Below are 27993 nucleotides of genomic sequence, written 5' to 3' on the forward strand. Positions count from 1 at the left end.
GATCTGCCTGTTCTGCTCCCCACTCTGTCTCTGGTGAAGCCTCTCACCGCCCCTGAGCCTCTGGCCTGTACCCGAGTTCTGTATGCACAAATAAATAAATAAATCTTAAAAAAAAATAACACACAAAACAAACAAAAAACACCTATCTGAAAACACAAAGTAAGTATTAGAATAAGACTCATATATGCCAATTTGCAATAATTGCACAGGGAATTTTTTAAAAGTGTGATTACTATGTTAGGGTGCTAGTGAAAAAGACCTGGAAGAATAAATGGGTGATGTAAGCAGAGAGATGATCGCTTGAAGAACAAAATCAAAAGGAAATGCTACAGATTAAAAAGTACTGCAAGTAACTTTAATTGCCTTGATAGGCTTACCAGTACATTGGATAGAGTAGAAGAGAATGCAGACAGCTTGAAGATTCATAACCAGAAATCCCCCAAACTGATATGAAAGTGAAAAATACCAAACAAATACTGAAGTAATGTAGAACAATTTCAAAATATGGCGCACGTGCATATCTGATGTATCAGAAGAAGAGATATCGGAGAAAAATATTTAAAGTAATTCTGGTTGAGAACTTCCCAATATTGATAATACCAAATCATAGATCCAGAGAGCTCATAGAGTACTAATCACAATAAATACCAACTTATCTATAATTCTGCATGTCATATTCAAACTGTCAGAAAACAGAGATTGTGAAGGAAGAAAAATGGAGGAGGGAGAAGTAGCATACTTTCCCTATGAAGGAATTAGGATAAGAATTACAATGGCATTTTTGTTAAACTCTAATAGAGACAAGGATAGTGTGAAATGTTCAAAGTATTGAAAGAAAAAATTCAACCTGAAATTCTATAGGCAGTGACATTTATTTTTCAAAAGTGAAGGCTAAAAGACTTTCTCAGACAAATAAACATTTAGGAAATTCATCACAAGCAGGCCTGCTCTACAAGAAAGGTCAATAAAAGCTAAGATGTTCAGGAGGAAGGAAAATGATACAAACAGAGACATTCATAGTTACATGAAGAGTATTCAAAAAGGAATAAATGCCAGTAGAAGAAAATCTTTGATTTTGCATATTCTTGATCTACAACATATGTTAAGGTTATAATGGTAAAATTGAATAGGCATCAATACATGAAATGATAATAGCAATGTCATAAGAGCTGGGAGGAAGAAACCCGGGGTGCTTTGTTGTAAGTTACCAATGTTGCACATGAAGCAGTATAGTGTTATTTGAAGATTGACTTAAATCAGCTATATATATATATATATATATATATATATATATATATGAGTGTGTGTATAGTAAATTTGAAGGCAACTCTTAATTTTTTTAAAAAATGAAGCATAATTGATGTGCTAAGAGGGGAGATAAAATGGAATCATATAATACACTCAATTAAAACCATAGATGACAGAAATAAAAGGGGATGGGGAAAGGACATATGTAATAAGTCATTACAAACACATGAATTCAATGATATCAATAACCCTTTTAATAAGAATGTATAAAGGAACTGAAGACAGATATTGTCAGAGTGGATAAAGAAGTACATTCTTTCTTGAAGAAACTTACATTAAATATAAATATTTGGATAGGTTCAAAATGAAACGATGGAGAAAGATAAGTCATGCTAATACTAATGAAAAGAAAGCTTGAGGTGCTACATTAATTTTAATCAAAGAAGATTCAGAACAAGAAACAATACCACAAATAAAGAAGGATATTACATAGTAATAAAGAGGTTAATTCTTCAAGAAGATATAACAATCCCAAACATGCACATACCTTAAAATAGAACATCAAAATAGTGAAACAAATTTTTGTTAGATATGGTCATGTACATCTGAAAAGTTGTGAACCTATACCCCAAGTGTTATACAAGGTTGTGAGAGATGTTATATTAAAACAAAAAGATTCAATTTAAAATGAAATTTGTAATTGTGCTTCAGGCAAAACCTGGTACTCACGATCTCTGTCAAGAAAAGAAATGCTAGGACTGAAAGGAAAAATAGACAAATCCACTGTAAAAGTGAACTTTTTTTGAATAATTAATCCAGTGAGAATAAAGTCAGTAAGGATATAGTTGATCTGAACAAAAGTATCAATCAACTTAATCTAATAGACATTCCTAGAGTCGTCCAACGAAAGCAAAATCCCCATTCTTAAATGCACAAAATAGAGTATATTCTGTGCAGTAAAACAAAAAGTAACTTCAAAGAGTTGAAATCATGCCATGTGTATCCTTGGAACACAATGGAATTAAATTGGAAATCAATAACAAAAAGAGAGCTGGAAACTCCCCCAAATATGTGGATAGATACAACTTCCAAGTAACATACAGGTTAAAGAACCTAAAGAACAATTCTCAAGCATTTTAAGCTGTAGGAAAATGAAAATACAAGTTACCAAAATTCGTAAGATGAAGTAAAAATACTGCTTAAAGAGAAATTCATAACACTAAAGGCATATATTATAAAAGGATTACAATAAAAAAAATTCTAGCTTCCCAAAAAAAAGTAAAAAAAAAAAAAAAAGCAAGTAGGTGAAAAGCAATAAAAATAACAGAAGCTAAGTCAATTAAATGAAATCAGGGAAATAAAACCATCAAAATAAAAAAGTAATTGTTTGAAAATAATAAAATTATAAATTTCTAACTAGAGTAAATGAAAAAAGTCATAAATACTGATTTCTATGGATATTAAAAAGGTGATACAGTAATTCTATATTGACTAAATTTGATAATTTCTTGGAGGACGGTACTTACAAAAATAAATAATTTGAATAAATTGATCCAATAATTAATATATTTCAAAAGCACTAATTCACCAGTGAATTCTAGCAACCATATAGGAAATTATATCAGTTCTCTATAACTTTAATTCAAGATCTGCATAACCCTAATACTACAACTAGATAAAGATACCACACGCAGGCAAAATTAATGGGCTAATATCTCACAGAAACACGGTGCAAAAATCTTCACAAAATATAGGCAATTCTAATGCAATCATGCATAAAAAGAATTATATACCATGAATAAATAGGATATATTCCAGCTATGATGCAAGTCTGAATCAATTGTGAAAATCAACAATGTAACTGCCTACATCAACAAAACAAATGGGCAAAGAATCCTATGTTCATTTCAATTGATGCACAAAAGCATTTAACCAACTATGACTTTCACTCATGATTAAAACTATCTTAGCAAACTAAGAAAACAGGAACTTCTTCAACTAAATAGACTACCTACAAACAATATAATGATGTGCTAGCAAGCACAGTAAACCAAGGAATGGAAAACAGAAATTTTACATTGGAAAGAAAGAAATAAAACTATCTTTCTTTGGGAATGACATGATTGTCTTGCTAAAAATCCCAAAGATTCTACAAAAACACACCTGCAACTAATTAGTGATTATAGCAAGTTTGCAAGATAAGCTGTTAGTATACAAAAGTCAAATGCGCTTTCCTATATGTCAGCCATAGACCACTGGAATTAGACAATTGAAAATACCATTTACCATAAAACTAAAAGAAAATTTTTAGATGTCTCACAAAATATATTAAAAGAACCAGATTATGATACAAGAAATTTAAAAAGATCTAAGTAAATGTAGAAATAATCCATGTTCATAAAGTAGAAGACTTAGTATTGTGAAGATGTCAGTTCTTCCCAAATTGTTCTCTATAGATGCAATACTGCCCATTACTGTTTTGTAGACATTGATCAAGTGATCTTAAAGCGTGCTTGAAAAGGTAAAATTACTTAGAAGAGTTACCACACTGTTGAGAGATTTACTGTAAGTCTACATTAATCAAGACATATTAGTAAAAGTCTAGACACATCAAAAAATGGAACATTTGACAAAGCTAAGAAATGGCACTGCACAAAATCAACTGATGTTTGATAAAGGAACAAAAGAGGATAATCTTTATAACAAGCGGTAATGTAAGCAAGATGAAAACAACAACAGAAAAGTACCTAGTGTAGACATTCCACCATTAATGAACAAAATAGATTATTTATTTTGATATAAAATGACAAACTATAAGAATTCTAGAATGCCTTCTTTGTAGAAGTGGCTATTCAGGGTTTTTGCCCATTTTTCTACTGGGTTTACTCTTGTTGTTGTTGAGTTTTAGTAGTTCTTTATATGTTTGAAAAGTAATCTCTTGCCAGACATGTGAAGTGCAGTTACCTTTCAGTTGAGAGATTACCTTTTTGTTTCTGTGGTAGTTTATTTTGAAGTACAAAAGCATTTTAGTTACATTTATTTATTTTTTATTTGTGTTACTTTTGTCATTGAAGTTGCAACCCTAAGTATATCTTTGCAAAAAGTTATCTTCATTCCTATGTTCATAGCAGCATTATTCACAACAGCCACATTGTGGAACCAACCTAAATGCTCACTGGCACAATGTGTAATCTCTACACCACGGAATACTACTCAACTACTAACAAAGATGAATGTGCCCGTCAGGACAAAATGAATGGATCTAGATATGCTTATGCTAAGTAGAATAAATCAGAAAGTGAAAGCCAGTTACCAGGTAGCCTCACTGATGTGGAATATGAAGAACCAAACTAACTGGCAAAACAACAAGGATAATTCTTAGATTCTGTGTGAAACATATTAGTTACCAGAGGGAATAAATGGGGAAAAAGATTAGAGGGCAGATGATAGAATTATGACTGGATATTTGAAAAAGAGTGAGTGAGGCAAGTACCCATATGGAGGAGAAAAGTTATACTCCAAAAATGATAGCTGTGCAAACTAGTTGAAAAACCAATGAAACTTATTTTAAGATTCCATAAGAAAACCTAGGTAAACTTGAACTTGTGGATGAGATTTAAGATAAAACACCAGATATATAATCCAGAACATAAACTATTGTAGGATTGGTGCATTAAATTGATTAAAATCAAAAGGTTATGTTACTTTTTTTAAAAAAAAATTTATTTATTTATACATACAGAACTGGGGCACAGGCTAGAGGTGCAGGGACAGTGAGAGGATTCATCAGAGACAGAGTGAGGTGCAGAACAGGCAGATCGACTAAGTACACTGCTGAGGGGAGCAGCGGGCAGGCCAGGAGAGGTCTGCTGCGCCATGTGGGTCACCTCCAGGACAGGCGGAGTTCAAACTTACACTGAAGTGGCTTTACATTCTTAGTGCTGTGCTTTAACATACTGCACCACCAGGGAGGGCAGCTTATGCTACTTTTTAAAGACATGGTTTAAAAAAAAAATGAAAAGTTAAACTGCAGATTGGGAGCAAATGTTTGCAAAAACATACCATAAAAAGTTTATATCCAAAATAAATGAAAGGCCCTAAAATCTCAATAAGAAAGCAAGTAATGTAATTAAGAAATGAGCAAAATAACTGAAAAATCACCATCAGATACATGGAAAACAATAAACCTTTGAAGAGTTGCTCAACTCATTTGTCATAGAGAATCACAAATTTAAAAGTAATAAAACACTGCCTGCCTATTCATTTGTCTAAAATTCAACAAAATTGCCAATACTAATGGGTAACAACAGGAATTCTCAAGTACTGATCGTGAGAATTCCAAACATCACACTTCGAAAGATGGTTTGGCAGTTTCTGACCAAATTAAATGTAGTCTCGTGCAATTCGATAATTATGGTACTAAGTATTTAACAAAAGTCTCTGAAAACTGAAGACTGTCCCCCCCAAACCTATAAATGCATGTTCAGAGTATTATTCATAATCACCAAAACCTTTAAGCAACCAAGATACCCTCCAGTAGATAAATGGACAACAAACACTGCTTTATATATGCAGAATGAACTTTTATACTACAATTTTTATTTTTAAGATGAGCTATTAAGCTATGAGGAGACATGGGTGAATCTTAATGATCTTCACTCAGAGAAAAAAGTCATTTTAAAAAGGCTATTTACTGTGTGATTCAAATTATTTGTCATTATAAAAAAAAGATTGTGATAACAAAAAGCAAAAGTAATCACCTTCCCACAAAAACCCAGCCTGAATAATTGCCTATAAAAAAAGACAAACTTTTTGTATGTGTTGAAACATAGCATGATGTCCTGTTTGTTTTCCAATGAACTCATTACACAGAATGAGTTCTACAGAATGCCCTTTTTTTTTTTTTTCAAAGAATTTCCAATACTGATATCCATATTTAAAAGAAAGAAGCAGGCCATATTTGTGTGGTTTCAGGCTTCTGTGAGGATGATGTTCCTAATGCTTATTTACCACGTATTTGTGTCTACATTTCAGCTTGATCAGCTTTGATTTGACCTTTCCAGAGATGAATCATATGTTACTTTATAATCAGAACACATACGGGACTTCATTGCTCTGGTGGTCATGGCCAACTCATCCTTTCTTATTCACAGAGCAATGACAGGATCTTGAGCCAACTATCTAACTTCCCAAAATCACTCCTCTGAAAATGAGGTCACTGCAGGGTTGCTCTGAGGATCAATAGAATGATACAGTGCCTTCTAAGTAATACCAATATGTGGTACCTTTTGTAAAGGAGATTATAATCTGAAATATGAAGAACATGATATGAAAGGAAAATGAACTAGTGGAATGATTCTTATGCCAGTAATACCCTGTTGCACCTGCATCTCAGAAAGAGATGCCTGTCCAACCTGTTGCCACATGCATTTGAGCCCAAGAGCAGGGGCCACTTCTTCTACAAGAAGAGATTAGACAGGGGATTTGCTTAAATGCCTTGAACCAAGAAGTCTTTCTGCCTTTTTCAAGCTTGTGTGCATATTAGGGTTGCCTTTAACATTCTAGCAGTTTAGATCTCTGCCTTAGTCTTCATTTTCTGCTTGTGCAGAATCTCAAGGTCAGTTAGGGATTAAAGATACTCAAAGTCCTTTCCCGGAAATCATCTGCACAATAGCACGTGTGTGTGCGTGTCTGTATTTACATTCTAGAATGACTACATCAAAGCTTTGTACAGCTCCCTGTTGACCTTTTAGTCTTCAGCTTTTTCATTTAAGGATTTTGGTCAGTTTCTCACTGTGACACTATTGTCTGTACCCCAGATATCTATAGTTTTAAACAACGATTGCTTGTCATTTATGGAAGTCTCCCCAGGAGAATAAACTATTTGCACTGAGGAAACTCTGAGTCAGGTCAAATAAAGATAAGCCTTGAAGACTCAGTATCTTCAAGTTGCTTCCATTAAGCTGAAATAATTACATTTGCTGTGAACAGATGTTTTTTTGAAAGTCAAATACCTTCTCCCCTCTAGTGGCTACTAAACTGCTAGTTTTCATGGTCACTGTGATTGTGAGGTTTGTTGAATGTCAAAGCTAGTATAGAATTGAGGAGAGGGAGATGGGAATAAGAAATGTTACAATGCCATAAATTCACTGCTCTTATCAAATACTGCCATTTTCATGAGTAAATACTTCTCAGATTAACTTTGGTCTCTGGTTAATTTCCAGAGTTATGAAAAAGTTTGGTTGTAAAATTCTTGTTTGCAGTCTCATTACTGTTATGGACAAGGGGAATTCTGAGTGTACTTATTGCCATTCTGGAAGTGTACTTCTCCATGACTACGTTTTATCATTTTTTTTCTTGCCTTCATTTTAAGTAACTTCAGTGATCTCTATAGCTGATATAAAACTAATCCCTTTGCTGCAACTCTCTTCCACTATAATTTTCCATTCTTAATTTACAAATCAAAAAATGAAACATGATAGAAATGATACATAGTTCATGTAAACATTTACCATGCCACAAGTATTTTGTGATGTTCGTGGTCTGTGAAAATGTTAAAGTTGAATTCTAGATTAGGGACCAGAAAGGTCAGATTCACTCACCACTTGCTTTTGTGTGCCTTGCAGTGGCAAAGCAGTATGTTTAATTCACAATGGTGGTATGGCCAGCTAGAAGAATGTAATATATGTTGTCAGGCTGGAAGCTATCACAATATTTTTAATTCACAGTAAAGTACTAGTTAAAAAAATAGAAACTTAAAAAAAAATTTCATCATAGTAAAATTTGCAGACATAGTTTATTTATGAGTGACTCATATGATAGCAGAGGAAGTCATACTGATGGTGAGTCAATTAAATAGTTTTATCATGTGGTCAACAAGAATGTCCAGACAATATATAATTATTTAACACTGTTAACATTTTAGCAGAACCAGTTGCTTGAGTAATTGACATTGAGAACAATATCTCTCCTCAACTTAAAAAATAAGGAGAATTACTTTAAGTGGAGTCCCTTGACTCTTTATGAGTCAAAACTGTTACAGATATTATTTCCTTATTGTTTAGTAGCCAATATTGAGTTTGAAAATGGAATATTAACTTTTGTACACAGTCCTCATGGTACAATGTTCAGTAAAATATTTATTAAAAAAAGTTGCAAGAACACCAAATCAGTGGATTCCAAAGATGTTTTACAACTGATAGTGGTAAAAATACAAATGAAGCAAAAAATATTCTTAGAAAAATCTAAAAAGCTTGTGAAATGTAAGGTATGTGAAGACTGTATTTATTAATTTTATTATTCATCACCAAGTATTTTATGTGAAACATTTAAATTTACCATGATTTATTCATCCAGTAGTATCCAGCAAACTTATTCACTCTCGTGGAATTCACCATTGTGAGTTCTGTGGACTTCGGTCAGAAATCAAAGCTGAGTATTCTATCTTGCTCTACCACAAAGTAGTTGAAGAACTTAGCAGTGGTAAAGGACTACTGTATGGTTTTGATCTCTGGGTCAAGACTGACATTGTTCTCTATGTGAACTTCCCTCACTACTGTTAAATTCTAAGTGACTTCAAATCTTAGCATTCTCTGTAGGTTTGATAATTTGAGCTTTATATGTGAAACTTACTCTATGATGAAGTCACTATAATAATTATCTTTCTTTGGTTCACAAGTAATGTCATGTTTCCTTATTACTTCCCATGTTGTCAAAAGTTAAAACAAGTAATGAGATCACTATTTCCACATAAATCTGCAGTGGATGTATTTTCTGGTCTCATTTCCAGTAGTTTTTTTTTTTGTTGTTGTTTTTTTTTTGTTTTCCTTTTTGGACCTTGATGCAAGTACAAAGGAAATTTCTAACATTTCTAAGTTAATTTAACTGTGCAATTAAGAAGTATCTACCTAACCTTCCATTGCAAGTGATTAATCTGCAATATAATGGCATGCTAAAAGGGAAATACTGAGAGAAGAATCTAATAGAATTCTATAAATGCCTTCTAAGTGATGAATATGCTCAATTAAAATCATATGCTCATGGAACACTATCAGTATTTGGCAGTACCTATCTGTGTGAAAAGACATTTTCAAAGATGATGTATGTTAATTCTCATTAGGGTCATCATTAACATATGAACATTTACAATTGATTTTGATGATAGAGAACACTAACTTTGAATACCAATTAAGAAAAATTCCTTTCTTTTCATTAATAGAACTGCTACACAAAATACCTTGTTATTTTTATTATATTTTAGAACTCATCAATGAGAAATTATGAGAAAAAATGTCTCTTTTATTACACACCTTCCTACATAATGTCAAATTTTTCTTCTTGACCTGCAAAACTTAATATATTTACTGTTGGCCATTACAGAACAAAATATTGTCAATCCTGTTCTTAATAATTAATAATTCTAGTTGCCTAGAATTACTAGGTAAAAGCTGATTTCAGGATAACTTAGCAAAGGCATTAATTCTATTCCCAGACTATTACTAAAAGATTTTAGTTTAAAGGTGTTGAAGAACTTTGAATAGTCAAGGTGACTAAACAGTACTAACATAAAGACTATTAAATCTTCGTTTACATAATCTCAACTTTCCACCAAAACCAGTATGCGTGCACACACACAGAAAGAGAGCAAGAAAACAATGAAATCAGAGTAGAACAAAATGGTGAATAAGGCATCTGAAATTTCGTGTTAATGTGAAACTTTGCCAGAACACTCTGAGTGAGACAGAATTGGTTCCCCTAAAAGGTTCAAATGAAAAAGATTAGGAGATTTCATAGAACATGTGCTTTCGTTGCCCTTTTACGGAGTGATGAAAACTCAGATAGAATTTGGAATCTGTTTCCATGGAAATTTTCATATGAAAGAGAAAGGGATGATATGAAGGCATTTTATTTCCAAAATATTGAGAAAACCACTCACCAGGAAGGATAATATTTCTATTTGTATTAAGTATATAGAGTGTTTTATAAAGATGCCAATTTAATCTATGAGCCAACACTACTTAGCTGAAACCTTGATACTATTTTTGGGTATTCCATTTGAACTGCAAGGTCAGTAAAGAAGGCCATGCATGCACAATGTGCCTGAATGACTAGTGGTAGACCATAAGGATGATCATATCTCTAATCTAAGATACAGAACAATCCAAGTCAAAATACTAGCATGCATAATGGTTTCCTGTTATACAACATGTTTGGGTGAAATTTAAGAAAAATTTTATTGCCAAAATGTGTGTGTGTGTGTGTGTGTGTGTGTATGCTATGATTTTTAAATTATAGGAAAAATTTCCCAAAAGTTTATGTCATTTTGTCTCCCTCCTTCCTGCTTCCTCCCACCCCTCCTCAATATGGTTGCAACTACATAAAAAGAATATTATGTGGCTTCCATAACTTCTTCCTGGTGCCTAAGCATGTAGGATAAAATGTGTGTATGGGGGGGCATTGATTGCTCCATGGACCAGGCCCACAATATTAAGAAATTCAGATGTGAATGTCATCTATGTAGTCACACAAAAGAAAAATCAAGGACTTGAAGTATTACCAAAAATTAATTTTAACAGAACAGGATGAACATTCTACTTCTTCATGGCTCCTTTAGATTTTACCCATCTTTAACTTTAATAACTAAAATATAGGGAAGGTCTAAGTAAGAATGTTCATGATCTCCTGTCTTATTAAAATTGTCTTGTCCTGTGAGTCCTATATGGTACTAGAAAACCCCTATTCTCACCTCTCATCCCTAATAACAGCCCAACTTTAATCATTTCTTCTGGTTAAAAAACACTAACCACAACCTTTTACCTCCCACCAGAGACCCTCCTCCCAATCTTTACTTTCACCTTTAATCAAGGCATGCCACTTTTGAAAAACAGCCATCCTGTAACACATAGAGCAGAAGGAGGGTGCCGTGTCACGGGTGCCCCCAAGTGGCCTCCATCTCCATTATCTCCATAGCTTCTTGACAGGTCACTGGTGCTAAGTAAAATGTTGTAACACTCAGGATACATTTATTCAACAGGATTCCCTTGTGATGGCTTCCAGATGTTAGGGAAATTTAAGTCTGTGGTCCTCAACACATCATTAGGTCTTTTCAGGGTTTCCAAAAACCTGTAATCACCAGCACACTAATCATTTATCTCCCTTTCGACATTCAGCAACAGGGATTTTAGAGAAATGAAGGAATGTGGAAAAGAAGACCTCCAGGAACTCCTATTTCCAGGGGAAAAATTGTCCAATAGTATTCATTGTACCCTGAAATTATTTTTGCTTCCTCAGCATAGTTTGTACCTTTCAATTTGATACCCCCCTCTTTTCTTACTCTCACACTCACACATAAGCACATGCACACTCATAACAGGAACATTTTAATGGATGTGTTTTTTTGGTCCTAATTGCTTGCAGGGTGAGGGGTGAGGGAGTGCGGCAGGGAGTTATTATTGTTAGTAATTGTACAGGCTAGCCCTCTCGCCTTTTTCACTTCACTACATAAGGAAGACATTTTTGTCACACTAATCTCTGACCCACACTCAGTCCCACGAAACTGGGGAAAATTTATCAGTACAATGAAAAATAAGCTGATTTCCGATGTTTTCTACTTCCATTTCCACATCCCACCATGAAAATGAAAGAAAAAACTTTTTCCTATGATTTTCAATTGTTTCAGTGATGTGCTTTAGTATAAAAACCATCAGTGTAACTGACTAATGGCTCCGTCCCTAGTCTACTGAACAGATATGACTCCCAAACTCTACCTGGAAAGAATTTTTTTTTTTAACTTAGTTCTGCTTGTATATCATTTTCTATTTTAAAAACATTGGTTGGTAGCTGAAACACCTAAAATACAACTTCATGATGTAAGTATTGGCTGAAGAATTTTTTCCCATGCCAGGGGAGGCTTGCCTTAAGCCCAGGATCTTCCAGGGCACAAACTCCAGCCTTTATTAAAGTTATTTGCTATTCTGGGTAGTGGCTTGTTTGTCTGCATGTTGTAGGAAATCCCAATCCCAAATGTGTATTCATGCAATAAAAAGGGACTTAAAGGGTGATCCAGTTTGGGGAAGGGTGAGGAAGAGGAAGAGTACCATTTTTTAATCTTTCTCCTTGATCTTCTGTCTGGTAACAATTTCAGTTTGGAGATGACTACATACTTGTTTTTACAGATATCTCTGTAGAAAAGCTGTAGGCTTATATTCATTAGGACAAAAGTAAAATTTAGCAAAGAGAAACTCAAATATGATTTCATAGGTGAGTTTCTCTAATAGAAACACCATCCTATTCTTGCCTTTGCCTGCTCTGGAGTCACTCAGGTTTAACCTTACGCAAGATGGGAAAAACATTTTTGTGCAGATTTTAGATCTTAAGCATTGTAAACAGGATCCATTGGCAAAGTGGCATTTAAAGGCAAAGGGAACACTAATCATAGTTGACTTGGTTTACCTTCAAATCCAGTTTACATTTTCCTCTGTTGTCTGATATAAGATTATACTGAATACAATGCCATCCTGGATTTTAATACATCTCCTTTCAAAATACCACTTACAGATGTATTTTTAAACAAAATTTATAATCTTTACTGTTGATTACAGTTTATGATCCCTCAGTGATTTTATGAAAGCTTTGTATACTCAAACAATTAGGGGACAGTGACCAGAGTGAGTTTGGAAGAAAGAATTCAGTGAATCTTGGTTGTTAAAACTTCTAGGGCTCCATCCACCCAACTGTCCTCTCTTCCACTGAACCACAACCAAGCCCATCGGTAGACACAGATGATGTGCAAAGTTTTCTGGGCTTGGTGTTTTATTCTTTCTTCCCCCTTTTCCTCCCTCCCTAGCTTCTCTGCCTCCCAGCAGGAGAGTGATCAGTTTTAGTGGTGGAAATCTCCAGTTCTAGGAAACTCCAGTCCTGAGGAGACAAAATTGGTTGGCTAACGTAGCTGCCACACTGTGAATCTCTTACTCCCTCCTTTTCCTAAGTGTTCTCCCAGGGCAATCAAGAGGGCATGCTGCTTGGGGGAGAACCAGCCTGCCGATGATATCTGTCACCTCCCATCAGACTTCATGGCAGCTCTTATCTCATGTCACCCAGAATAGTCTCAGTCAGGGTCTTTTGTCAAATTGGAGGGAAGGAACAGAGATTTGTACTTGCCTTCCCCTTCTCATGGGAAAGAAAGTGGCCAGAAAGACCTTGCTAGCAGGGATGGTGGATTATGCCTTCTGCCCTCCATGGTGGGCTGGTTCTGAAAGATTCTCCAAGCTCATACACTGAGCTGCTACACATGTTCCTAGGGGATTGGACTGTAAATATGGAGCATGTTTTCAAACCTCATGCTTCTCTCCAAAGTGAATAATGCCTGTAATGAATGAATGACAACCAGGTGAACTCAGAAAAATGAAGTCATAACATGACTGTGGCAACTCACATTCTGAGATACTCAGACAATAGCCTGCGTTGTGTTGTCATGTCGGGGATGTATGTGTTGTGCTACCTATGTGAGAAAGAGCAAGAGTCAGGAGCAGGTGGGAATTGTTCCAGCTTAGCATGGAATTGGGAGCATGAAATCTACAATTTGCCTCACATCCCCACATTTTAAGTGTTTTTACTCTTTCCTAGAACATAAAAAAGTGGTAGCCAGAATTGAAAATAAATATTTCTAGGTTTCCATAGCCTTCTTATATGAACTGAACAGCTTTGTTGTTTATGCAAATTCATTGGAGAGGGCAGCTGTAGCCCTAAGCATTCAAAACCCTCAGTAGCACCCAGTGGAGTTGGACTGAGGTCCTTCCCTCCATCTTTGTTGGGAACTTGATTGTCACTTTCAAGAGGCAGTTGCAGTACACTTCCCCAAAGATTGAGCCAAGAAGACATTGAAATTCCTAGACATAAGTACATATTCTTCTTCTCCTCCCCAGTACTTGTGAGAGGCTGGTCCTCTCCCTGTGCTAAAACTATATTATTTTTATTTAACTCAAGACTTGAACAAAAAATATATATTGTTCTACAACCAAACCAGACAATTCTCTCCTAAGTTTTTATAAGCTACTTATGAAGTTTTAGAAAGATTTCAAAAGGAATGGTCACAAGCCAAGATGTCTTAACAATTGCAAAAAGAAAGAAAAAAAGGAACTGTAGTTAAGTTTTGAAATTTTTCCTTGGTATTGTGAGAAGTGCAGGATCTTATCCATTGGATGGTCATCTTCAAATAAAAATCTGAGTTAAGGCTATAAATTGGAGGAAATAACAACAAAGACTTAAACTCATGGAAACTTAAGTTTCCTGATCTAGAACCAAAAAATTCTCAGTCTTCTTAATAGAGACTTTCCTACATACTTAATTTCCTTCTTTTCAAATGCCACACTTGGAAATGAAAGACATGGTCATTCATTGGTATTTTCCTTTAAGTGGTGGGGTTCACACTGGATGAGTTTGCTATGGGAAAATGAAAATTCTCTTCAGAATGGTTCCAGGAAGCAGAGAGGAAAGACCCCACCTGCCTTATTTGGGACATGTTCAAGATGTTACCACAGAACACTGACTTCATGCATATCGGATCAGCCCAGAGGGATGATCCTCAGAAAAGAGCCCTGGAGACTTCATTTACATGATGCTTTGCATGTTCGCAGGTAGACTGACTGTAAAAACTCTTCTTACCCAGCACAGAGTATCTGTCAACTCCCAGACATGGTCAAAGATCTGATTCTGAGGACGTTTCAATGTACGTTGCCTCTTGGATATGCAGAGGCAGAAGTGCCACACTTTGAGTGGACAGTGAGAAGCCCACCGGTGGCCAGCAAACCAGCCCCACACTCACTCTAATCCTGTCCTGTTAGTGACCCTCTCTGCTGGCTTCCATTTCTTGCCAACTTCTCTTCATCTAAACCCCCTCACTCAAGAGACTTTGAACAAAGGTCAGGACATGAGTTGCCTTTTTTCCTCTGAATGAGCTGGGTGGTGCATTCTGGCTGCCTTTCCTCCCATCATCTCCGTCTTTACACTCTAATCCTTGTTTCCATGTTCGGAGATTGCCAATGGTACACATTCTCATAGATGACTTATTAGTCTCTTTAGGAAGGTATATTTCTGCAAGAATCATGTCATTTGCAAGGCACATGGCAGAAGGGAACTTTCGTTAAGGGATGGCGAACTAAATTGCATCAGGTTTTACTTTGGCAAGAATGCCAGATGGATGCCTTTATGATGAAGTAGATCTCCTCCAGCTTTTTCTTTCATACAGGTCTCCAACAGGTGTTTCCTCTAAGGCGTATCTGTTTTCCATAACATCAGAATGAGGAAAGATGTTGTCTGTGACAGCTTGTGTACATAGATCATGCTTTTATTAACATAGGAAAGTGTACAGTGATTGATTTGCTATTTTGAGTCAAGTTAAAATGTGTTTGGGAGAAGATCACCTTCCGTTTGCCAGAAGGGCATTTAATTATCAGGCCAAGGACTCCTCACTCACATGGAGAGAAGGGGGAGGAGAAAGGAATGAAAAGGAGGAAGCAGAAAAAAAAAACAGAGGCAATGGGAAGAAAATAAAGAAAAGTGACAAGAAGAAAAGCAGTAGGAGTTGTAGACTTGAGTGCTCAGGACAGAGCAGGAAACCACTTTCCTGAAGTGATCTTGGACATAGCTTCAACATCTGAAGGACAGTAAGAAAATTATGATTAAATAAAAAAGAATTCATGAATGAGTCACATAGGCAGTTCTATAAATCCTGATAAAAAGCAAAACTAGTTTCAGCTTTTAGCTGTTTCCAGTAGTGAATCTTTTAACAAGTGTGGCATAAAGCAATCACCATAGGACTGGTGTGTTAAGAGTCTGTGTGCCTCTTACAAGGGTAAAGAGGGATACATGACTTATATTTAGACCACCCAAAAGGCATATTCATTTGAATGAACAAATATCCCATTTCAGTCCAACTCACTTGAGACTTGCATTTCAGTGTCTTCTGGCTGGATACATAACTCAAATCCACTAAATTATAGGTAGGTCTTTAATGGAGAGGAAAATAATTGTACTCCGGCCTTGGATGCTCTCATTGGCAATTAACCACTTTTGAAGCCCTTTCTCACTGCTCCATCCTTCTACCCCAGCTTCTTTTGCCCTCCTATGACTTTAACTCTGACATTTCAATCTAAGCGAAAGTAAGTCAGTCCTTTTGAAAATTATGCCTAAGATAGCAGTTTATAAACTTAGAGCACAGATTGCTTGTCATTATGTTGAAGTCTGAGTCTGGGCCTTGAATGTCAAGCTGTATTCCTTCCTGGGGAAGACCTCTAGGCACTCAGCACAGACAGCAGTGGGTTGAATTTGTTTCAAATGTATAGTATAATTTCACCTGAGAGTGTTGCTGCTACCAGCTACTGATCACCGTACCTATAGTGTCGCACAGTATGTCTCATAAGGGGCTTGAAGAGGTAGTAACAAATGATTTTAATTGAATAAATAAATAAATAAATAAAATAAGAGTATAAATAAGTAGTATAAGTTTTTGTGGTCAAATAAGTGTGTAAAGCATTGGATTATAGAAGGGTTTCTTTTTCTTTTTTTTTTTTTGCAAAACATTCCAGAAACTTCTGTCTGCTAGTAGGCAGTGTGAACCACCATGCACACCTCAGAGGAGGAACTTTATTTTTCACAGACTAAAGGAAACATTTCCTCAGCACTTCTCTAGTTATTAATATTACGTGGGACATGATTTCTTTTCTTAAACATTTGTATTTTTGTCTGCATTAAATGGTCTTATGCTGTGATACCAACTATAAGATCCCAGTGACTTAGCACAACACAGGTGTGTTCTTGCTTGTGTTATATGTCCATCCACGATCAAAGAGGTCAGGCCAGTCTCATCCCATACTCATTCTTGTACCCAGACTGGTCATCTCTATGACAGATAAGAAGAGAATCTCTATGGCAGACGAGGAGAGATTCAAATGTCGAATGGAAGCTTTTCATGACATAACCATCACCTTTCACATTTCATTGTTCAGAAGAAATCGTCATGTGGCCCCACTTAGTGTCCATACACTAAGCAAAGGACAATAGGATATTGTGAGCACCCCTAATCTCAACTTCAGCTCAATATTCAAGTACATCCTTTACAATTTGTTAGCTTTTTGATTTTTACCCATAAACTCTAACAATAGTTTTAAAGTCTAGCAGAGACAAAAAAGATCCCCAAATATTTAACTGGCATCCCACTTTCCCCAACTTTTCCTCACTGGCTGTTAGCTTTTTGACTTGAACCCATAAACTCTAACAATAGTTTTAAAGTCTACTAGAGACAAAAAAGCTCCCCAAATATTTAACTGGCTTCCCACTTTCCCTAACTTTTCCTCACTGGCCAAGTGACCAGTCTGGGTCAATGACATGTGAGTGATAGTGAGGTGGGTCATTTTGGGCCAAGGTAATTAAAAAATTGACCTTGGCACTCCAGTCTCTTTCTCTTCCCTTGCTTGCTACATTTAAGTACATTACAGCATGTGGATAATGTGTGTTCTAGGTGGGGCCTAAGATGTTAGAGCCTCTGGCCTCCTATCCTCTGAGTGGCTGTATGGACCACAGGCAACTGTCACCTGAGGGAATTATACAGTATGGGTGAAAAACAGCCTGTGTTGCCTTAAACCCCTGGATTTGGAGGTTGTTTGTACAATCTACTCCTAGAGTTTCTCAACTAAAATAGGGCCTTTCTGGTGCCACAACAGGTAAGGATGCAGCACTGCAAGCTAGCAGCAGCCACTTCTGTGCGAGTTCGATTCCTGGCCCTGGAGGTGATCCATATGGCGTGGCAGACCTCTCCTGACTGGCCCGCTGCTCCCCTCAGCTGTATACTTCAGTGATCTGCCTGTTCTGTTCCCCTCTCTGCCTCTGGTGAATCCTTTCACTGCCCCTGCACCTCTGGCCTGTACCTCAGTTCTGTATGCATAAATAAATAAATATATTTTTTAAAAAATACGTCCTTTCTAACCCTAACTTTTCTGTAATTTTAAAAGTTTCCTATCTTGTCTAACAAGCAAATATGCCTGTGTTAGGATGTGAGTAAGATTTTTCAAAATATCCTTCTAACCCCCTTTTTTGTAATGAAATGTATTGCCTGGCAAGCATTCTGCCTACTCGCAGTGCAGGGTGATTGCATGGAAGCTTTGAGAGGCTTAGATAAAGATTAGGGAAAGTCTAGTCAAATGCAAGCCTGTGCTGGAATTAAGGAATGCATTTAATAGGTGAGGATATTTCAATAGGGGTCCATAAGAGAGCAGAGAGGAGGAAAACAGACTAAGAAGAGGGAGGTCAGCATGATTCAGTCTCTAACTTTTACATTGTGTATTCAGAAAGGCAGTGTAGCTTGGCTTCAGCTACAATATGACCTGGACATTCAACTCTCAGGTGATCCCAGATGCAGTCTTTATTCTGGTGTCCCACAGACCCGTCTTTTCTCCTTATGTGTATGTATGTGTTTTCACTCTGGGCTCAAAACTCTTGAGCTGTTCCATCAGAGCCCCAACTGTTCTCAAGCTTTCCATTCTTCCTCTCTAGAGCTCAACCATACGAAACAGACCAGGACTCCGACCGGCTGGATAGCAGCGGCATGTTCCACTGGTGCAAAGCAATTCCCCTGGAGCAGGTGATTCTGGTAGGTGACCGTGCACCAAATTTCAAACAAAAAAGATCCTCTTTATGGTAAATGATATTTTTTTTCTTAGTGATAAGCACCTGGCCTTTCTCTTTGTAAATTGTGAATTTTGAACAGAAAACATATGTCTCACCCAGTCAGATGAGGGCTGTGTACAAAAAGCAGCACCTGACTGAGACGATGTGAGTGGGAGTTAAAATAATCAGATAGGTTTCCACTTCTGCCTCCTTTCACAGTTGAGCCAAGTCAGTCATTCAGAATGACGTTCTACTGAAATTTTTCTCTTTTGCTGGTGAATCTAATTAACTTAAATGCACCAGAGAAATCTATTAACTTACAAGAACTCTGAAGTGTTTAAGAAAAACATAACTATTTCCCTAATTTATTTGTTTTAAAGTTTGAATTTTCTGGAATATTTTTTTTTCTTAAAATTGTCTATATTTCTACTTAATAAAGTGGCCAAGAATGTGTCTTCTGGATGACCCCATCATGAGTGAATCCTTGTACATATTAGAATCCTGTCCCTGATTCTGTCCTCTCAAGGCAACTAAATCAGTTCACCGAAATGCTATCGATAAGATGTAAAAAAACTAATCCAGGTTGTGACACTTGGTTTTGGGATCCACGTCTGTTCTCCTTTTCTGGAGTTGGAAACTCGAGTGTCATCTCAGTGATTTACCTTGCAAGCTGTTGTTGGTAAATTTAACTAATAAAAATGGTTGTTTTCACATTGTGTAAATACAATATATTTTTTCAACTGTGACTAATTGATAATTGCATATTTTTTCTTGCTTTCCAAAAATAGTTTAGCTCACTTTTTTTTTTCTGTTAAATGTGCAAACAGTCTTATACACAAACTTTGTGACTAAATGCCAGGGTCCTGACAGAATGTATTCCAATTTTTGTAAAAGCATGATCCATCATTCGATCAGAAGCATAAAATTTCACAGCTGTCATATCAACTGAAAGACTATTAGGGTTGCTGAAACTCACCATTTTAGCAATTATGGCTTATTCTAAATTAAATGTAATAAACATCCGTTGAGCAAGAAGCCAAACATGTTTCCAGTGGGAGGGAAATCTTTAGAAAGGTTGGGAAGTTGGTTGCAGATGGAAGCATCTAAGAAACCAAGAAATGGCAGTAGCAGACATTTTATTATACCATATATACTAAGCATGCTGACAGGTTGCTATGATAGCTCTATCCCTTACTGATGCTTGATAAGGAATATAGTTGAGAAAACTGAGTCCTTTTTCATGTTCAGAAGATCTTACAGTTTTAGAAATTCTGTTTTATGACCCTGAAGGATTAGTGTCCAAGTTGCAACATTCAAAGAAGCTTGGAATTTGGTTTAGTTTGCAGAAAAGCCCAGTGGAAGTCATTGATTTAAGTTACTCTGAATAAATAGAACATCCGTCCCTTCCCCAAAAGTCACCATCTTTCTCAATTGGAAAGCAGTTTGTGCCACAGTTTCTTGGAGAAATTGCCTCTCTAGCTGTGCCCATTAATGCATTCTGCCATGTATCTTCTTTCTAATTGTTTAGTTCTACCCAGAAGAGCAATTGTTGGACTTCAGGCATGTTGCATTAAATACCGTTAGAGGTTTCATTATTCAAGTTAAACTAATCAGATTAGCTGGAGACAATTATTTAATAGATTTGGTTAAGATTCATATCACTCTAGGAAAGCTCTCCCGACAAGTAGCTTTATTTCCCCTCACAGGGAAATTCCCCTTGGAAAAAGAGTGTTTCCTAGTATATGCTAATTTGACAAACTCTAATTGTTGCCATGACAGATGTTACTTACTTATCCTGTAAGATTTTGTCAACTGCTATTTCATAGAAACTTGTCACTTAACCCTTCAAAGGACTGGCATGAGGGAGAACCAGCCATCCATTCGAAACAGCTTGAGTGTCCTCGAGCTTATGAATGTGAACACACTCATACATGAAGTGATTTTAAATACATTTAACTGCTTTCTCTACTAGCTTCTACATGTCTTTCCCTGAAAATCTAGAAACACAATAGGATTCAGATTGGATGAATAGTTATTGAACAACAGTTAATGAATAAACACTGTACTTGTACTTCCAATGTATTCATTGATTTCCACAATGAAGTTAACTTTTATCTTTAAACTATTTTAAACTTAAAGATTCAGAGCCAGGGAGGTGAACTAGTTTGTTTTTAGTCATACAACTAATGAAAAAGAAAAAAAATTAAAAATCAGGCCTTCTGATTGCAGGTCTAGTGTATATTTTAATCCATCCCAACACCATGGAAGGAAATATTGACTCGTTCCTGAGATAAACCAGACAACAACTTAAAATAAGTTTTCTATGAGAAAATTTTTAAGTTAACATTTTATTAGTTTTATGAGTCTGTGAATGGATGAAGCCTAATCTAAATATCTGTAATGTATATTACTTTGTTTTCATTTTAGACATGCAAGAGAGATGCTAACAATTGGTAATGCTGATAATAACATAAGGCATATTCAAATGTTTGGACTGAATGGAATTTTTATAGCCTTCCAATTTCTTTTGTGCATTTTGCATGATGAATTTACTTGACTCTCAAAACAGCCTATTGCGTTAGTTCAGCCTGTTAGTTTGGAACACATGAACTTGCCAGTACTTAGCCATTTTTGACCCTGTCAAACGGTAGTTTCATATGGCTTGAGCTAATGTATATTTTCACATGTATAAAAATCTCCTTGATTAATTTCCAGGGCTCACCAGAAGACATAATTTTAGCAATAGAATTTGGAACATCTTAGCTTTTTTCAATGAATCTTACTATGGCCCACACAGGGGTGAAAAACAATGAAAATAAGGGTTGGTTTCCTCTTTTGGCTCAATGATTTCATGCCCTGAGGAAGGAGGCTGCTTTGAGTTTTAATTGTTGCACTCTAGGGTGATAGAAAACTAAAATACGAATAAGAAGGAACTATACCAAAAATCAAAAGTATAATAATGCCCCTCTGTGCACAAGTTCCATTCTTATGAGCAATCTGAAAAAATGTGTTGCCATGTGAGAGGACTGCTGTGAGGTGCCTGATAGAGTGGGGTTGAGGGCAGGAGGCCTCAAAGAGGGGTACTCCTCTCGTTCCTAAAAAATGACTAAACTCTGGCACACTTACGCTTAGAAACGAACGGAGAAGCCAAAACATGAGTTTCGGAACCACATTGTAGCATGCATCTTTGGAGATGCCCACTCAACACTGATGGGGCTTCGGAACTTCGTGATGCCCTTGAGAGCCAGCAACTACACCAGGCAGGAGCTGAAGGATATAGTGTTCATTGGGTCTCTGGATTACCTGCAGAGAGAGTGGCGGTTTCTCCGGAATTTCCCCCAGATATACATTCTGCCTGTAAGTATCGCAAAGGAGACAGTAAATATTTATAGTGATCATGATACTGATAATATTATCACTACTACTACAAAGTTACTAATAAACAATACTAATAAATTAACAATAATTTAAATATTAACTATAATGACACATTTATAGCTTGAGGTTATATAGTGCTTAGTGGATACCGGAAACTGTTCTAAGAGTTAATTCACTTAACTCTCAAGATAATCCCATAGGGTTGATTTTAAAGATGTTAAACTTAACCTGCCCAAGTGTACCCAGCCAGTAATTATCAGGAATAGGTTTAAATCCACACAGGAACACACCATGCTCAGGAAGCTTCATGTTTCTTTTCTGTTTCTGACCATGGTTTATAGACCATATATAAATAAGAGGTTTCTCTGCATTTCTGATCAGATTCTGACTCATGGCATACTTAAACTGGTACTGGCCAGGCTTTGTGCTCCTTCTCATCTTTTCTGGAGACACATCTTTTCTGAGATACAATGCCCCATGATCCTTGATAGATGTATGAGAAGCAGGACTTGCACTTAAATGTCTGAGAAATAGACCCACTAGGTAGGCAAGGTATTGTTACATTTGATTTGAGCCTTCATAGGCCTATATGGTATTCAATGCCACCATTTCCCTGGTCAGAAAAATAACATCATGCACAGTGTAAAATTCACCAGAGCATAACATTTGATATGTTATGACTTAATGTGCAATATATAAGAAATATTTTTAAACTCAAAAATGGTTCTTTTAAGCAGTAAATTTTATTTGCTTTGTAGAAAATACAACATAATGTTGCCTACTGTGCCCTATTACTTTGTCCATAGACAGGAAAAAAGAGAATAATTTGAAATCTCCAGAGGTGGGTAATGTTATTAATTTCCGATATTCAAGTCTAAGCTACCTGAGGACAGGACCAAATCTATCCCTATTCCTCCACCAAAGAAAAACAATGGACATTTCACTAGTTCATCTGAAGAATACAAGTAGAGTTAGGTATAGTTATTAGCAAAATTGTGAAAATGCACCATTTGCCAATAGGTCCATAATGTCTTTCTTGAATTTTTTTCCACACCACTGCTACCCTTATTCTTCTGCTGTCTCTGCCACTTGAGCCATGTAATAGATTTGGGCTCCTAAATCTCCCTGCTCCATTTTCTCATCCCCAATTGATCCCAGGAAATGCTCTATCAAATTTAGTCACAATGAGACTTATTAATACTTGATAAGGCTACATATGTCAGATGTTAGGAAAATAAGTCATTAGCCAAATCAGTGGAGACTAGAAAAGCTGTGGCTCAAAAATTGCAACACCCATAAAGAGCTACCACTGTGAGCCATGATATAGAATCTTCCCTCTCAGAAGTCCCTCCTCAACCTGGTTTTCTCTCATTAGGGATCTGCCCTTTATTCTGGAGACCTCCATGCCGTCAATATAGAGGATTGTTCTATGTGTGCTGTCTTATCCTCTCCATCCAAGTCATCAAGCAGTCCAACTTTGGTAGACACAGAGAACATCATGGCCACCCTCAACATCAGATCACTGAGGGTTAGCCCTTCTGCTCACACTCCTTCAGAAATAGGTAAGGACAATACCCTAATAGGAAGAGAGTAGCAAGAATGGACTAAGAAAAGGGAATTAACTCCTTTCTGAGGTATTTGAATTATGGAGAAAGAAGGCTAATCTAGATATCCGCTAAGATCCATTCCAGCTCTGAGATTTCTTTAATACAAGGAGTGAACAGTTCACTGCTTTGGAATTTTAAGTAAAATGAAAATAATATCCATTTTCTAAATGGAATGCAACTACCACTTTTCTCAGGGTAAGGAAAATCATGGAGTTACAAATTTTATTATTACTAATCAAACATCAGTGAATTAGCAGTTGACATATTGCTATAATTAATGATGTGTGCTATTAATCAATCTCACTGAACCTTATAGATATTCAAGTCACTATTATTAGTTTTATGGTGATGAATAAAGTATAATTGTAGAAAGATTATATATAAGTTACCTTCAAATGTTTATAGGCTAGAAGTGTCATTATTAAGCTTCTGATTAGAAAGAGATAGTGAGCAGTGGGGCCTTCTTCAGGATGGGGATCAAGTCTTGTCCTTTGTATTCTTCTCTATGTCAAATGCAATTATGGACAGTTAGATTCTTAGCACATATTAATGAATTGGCATGTGTGGCCAGTAAACTGAAACTTTAAGAGTTTCCACACATTTCACTGTACCCAAAGTGTGCTCAAGGTAAATCCCCAATATGAAAGTATGGTTTCCCTTCTACCACAAGGTGGGGAAAGCCATATATATTAGGGTCCTTATAAAAATGGAGTACTAGCCTTTCACCTAATATGAAAATACAATTGCTGAAGAAATATCTGTATCTGAAAATCTTCAACTCAAGGAAAAAAATAAAAACATGATTGAAATTCCCTGGCTCTAACCACATCCCTTTGGTGATGTTTCCCCCTGCATCATGAACAGGTCCTCAGTCCTCTAGAAACATAGCTTCCATAGCATGGAAGTTGGAAGTTCAAATTCAAAGGCAGTATGAGTTGTTTGTGAACATGACAGTGAAGAGAAATGGTCATTAGTCAAATTGGGAAAACAAAGACCTATCTCTGACCCCAAGACATTACTGGGAAAATGTAAGACTAGAGACAAAGGGAAAATTGACTCGAAGAGTCTAATCTCTGGTAGATGACTTGAACCAGCTGCTTGAGTCACATCCTTAGAAAGCAACAAACTCCACAAAAATTCAGACTAAGGAGATGTGTACTAAAATGCTGAATAAATCTGAAGATCATTAGCATTGCTGTTGCGTTCTGCATGTAAATTCTTAACTATTAGGCTTCCTCATGCAGGGGAGTGTGAGTTTGGGGGTGAATGTGTGTGTGGATGAGTGTGTGTATGTGTCTGAGAGGAGGGGAGTGAGTGTGTAGGGTGTATTTGTGTATGTGTGTGTATGTTTATTATGATTTCAACTTTTTATAACTGGGCTGAGAAGTAGTTTTCACATTAAAAGCATTATTATCAATATACAGATGAAAGTATGCTTTCACTATCAGCCTGGATAAAACTGACACCATAGGCCATCTAATTTGAATCATTTTTCCTTCCTTCCTTATAATGATTTTTAAAAATCTCATATCCTATGTAGGTTATACACATATAAACCTATCACTTTAATTTTGTTCCCCTTCTATCTAGTATTACTAGATCAAAATAATCATGCTTTCACTTATTCATCCATCCAACAAAAATATATTGATTTTCATGACACACCCTGCACTACTCTGTAGTGGCCTAGAAGGTTGCCCTTAAATGATTAGTTAACTAGATTGGTAGAAGGAGGAAGAGAAAAGAGGAGAAAATGAAGGAATGTCGGGGTGTTTGAAACATCCTGTAGTTTGAGCCAGTGTTCTCCCCAAAGTCAAAAAGGAGTGTTTAGAAGAAAATTTTGCCGACTTTGTGCATTTCTTAAATGGTCATCATAGCATCATGGATGGACTTTCTGGAACCACTTAAAGAAGCTCTTAAAATCAGCTATCTGATGCAAGTGGTGTCTGTGAAGTCCCACCCTGAGCACATTTCAAGTAAACATCAGAGTAACCAAGGGCATTGCTTAGAAACTTGATTGATTACTCTGGAATCACAGGCTGTACCTGGAGTCTATATACAGTAACCCCCTATCTTCAGACAAATCTGTTTGGTTCTGTCATTCTCTTAACCATTCTTTCCATTTTGTATGAATACTCCTTTTGTGCTACTGCCAAGAACTGATAGTATAAAAACTGTGAAATGTTACCAATAGATAGGAAACATCTTTCATGCTGAGCACCACAAGAAGACCAGCTGATAAGATAGAAGTCTTATTCCTCCTTAAAGACAATAATTCTCAACTGGGGAAATTTTGCCCCAGAGAACATCTGACAATGTCTGGAGACAGGTTAGGTTGTCACACTTGGGAGAGGAATGCATATGGTGGCAGCGGTCAGAGATGCCCCTGAACATCCTGTGGTACACAGAATCGCTCCAAATGATAAAAATAATTCTGTGGAACTCAAAAATGCCATTTGGGCCTAGACTAAGAAATCTTACCCAAACATATTTGGTGAGCCTTCGTGGGAGACTTTATGGAATCCCACACCTTCAAGTTATGCTGAAAGTACAGGTGAAGTTGGCTTAGAATCATCAAGGCTCCTGCAGTAATGAGTCATTAAGGCACATTGCAGGAGGGGCAAGTGAGAACCTTCCACGGGATCAGTAAGAGCCTGGACATCCCCATGGTAAGCCTCAGATTTTTCAGTGATGCTCTAATTATTGCCCTGTCACATCACACAGAGAACAGGTTGGCAAACCTAGGTAGTGAACTAAATAATCTGTGGCATAATCTAAACATATAATGGTAATTAAGTCTGACAACTTAATATGCTACTGAAATTTAAATGTACAGTAGTAATCTGCAATTAAGCAATCTTTTGTAATGGCACCCTGCCAGCCTGGAAGATTTCAGGTATAATACTGTGTACTATTAGGTAGCAAAAATATTGACATTAGTATAATGTACCCAGGCTATGATCTGACAAATATTCAAATTAACCATTGCTCCACAAGAAGAGATGGAGTTAAGGCAGAAATTCAGTTGCTGTTCTTGAGCTGGTGTCAGAGAAGATATGCAGGTGCTCTCTGCAGTCAGAGCACAACTGACAATGAAGGTCCAGATATGAGAGGGACTGGAATCCTGCATTGGGGTTCAAATGAGGATTTCCTCTTCAAGAGAAATGGACATCCCTCAGTTAGTGAAAATGTTAACCAAACCTTGTGTTGTTCAATAGGCAGCAATGTAGGCACACTGTAATGCCACAGGCATTAAACTGTGTTTATCCTTCATTTATTAGCCACTTAATCTCAGGCAAAGTATGTGTGTCACTTTTCGCATCTCTGAAGTTGATGGAGCTATATGTAATTCACAGGTTTGATGTGACCATTGTGCAACTGTGACCATTGTGCAACTGTGACCATTGTATAACTGTGACCATTGTATAATCGCCATGTAGGTCCTACTACTGATAGCAGCCACAGAGAATGTTCAGAAATATTTCTCAGATAATATCAACTCCTTTCTTTAAATCCTACAATGGTGATATATATGGCAAATGCAGGAAAATCCTGAAGAGTTTTCAGATGAGTAGGAAGTTTGAATTTTCTTCTACTCTCTACTGATTCTCCTCTATTTTACATTCCCTATTCTTTTCCCTCTGCCTGGCCAGCTTGTTCTTACCCTGTTCTTCAAATCCTATCTAGAGTCACCTCCCTACCTCAATAAACTTAAAGTCTGGTGGATTTTTTGTTGTTGCTGTTGTTTTTCTTTTCTTTTCTTTTTTTTAAGATTTATTTGTGCATACAGAACTGGGGTACAGACCAGAGGCTCAGGGGCGGTGAGAAGCTTCACCAGAGACAGAGTGGGGAGCAGAACAGGCAGATCGATGAAGTACACTGCTGAGGGGAGCAGAGGGCGGGTCAGGAGAGGTCTGCCACACCATGTGGTCACCTCCGGGACAGGCGGGAATCGAACTCATGTGGAAGTGGCTTTGGCTTTTCAGTGCTGTGCTTTAACCCGCTGCGCCACCAGGGAGGGCCTCTTTTCTTTTTTTAACAGTACCTATCACTATGAAAATATATTGAAATTTGTTCAGTTCTGGGAGGTATATTCTTA

At 36.6% G+C, this 27993-nt stretch overlaps 1 protein-coding gene across 1 annotated transcript in view; it reads left to right on the top strand.

The window, feature by feature from the left end:
- Positions 1-27993, top strand: part of KCNU1 (potassium channel, subfamily U, member 1) — a 108160-nt gene that overhangs the window by 66021 nt on the left and 14146 nt on the right. Inside the window, exons 20-22 of the mRNA XM_012724777.1 lie at positions 18796-18892; positions 22042-22266; positions 23663-23849. Of these exons, the coding sequence (XP_012580231.1) occupies positions 18796-18892; positions 22042-22266; positions 23663-23849 (509 nt within the window). The remainder of the gene's footprint in view (positions 1-18795; positions 18893-22041; positions 22267-23662; positions 23850-27993) is intronic.

Source organism: Condylura cristata, unplaced genomic scaffold, assembly GCF_000260355.1.
Source record: "Condylura cristata isolate star-nosed mole 26May11 unplaced genomic scaffold, ConCri1.0 scaffold00014, whole genome shotgun sequence".
In the NCBI taxonomy this organism is placed as follows: Eukaryota; Metazoa; Chordata; class Mammalia; order Eulipotyphla; family Talpidae; genus Condylura; species Condylura cristata.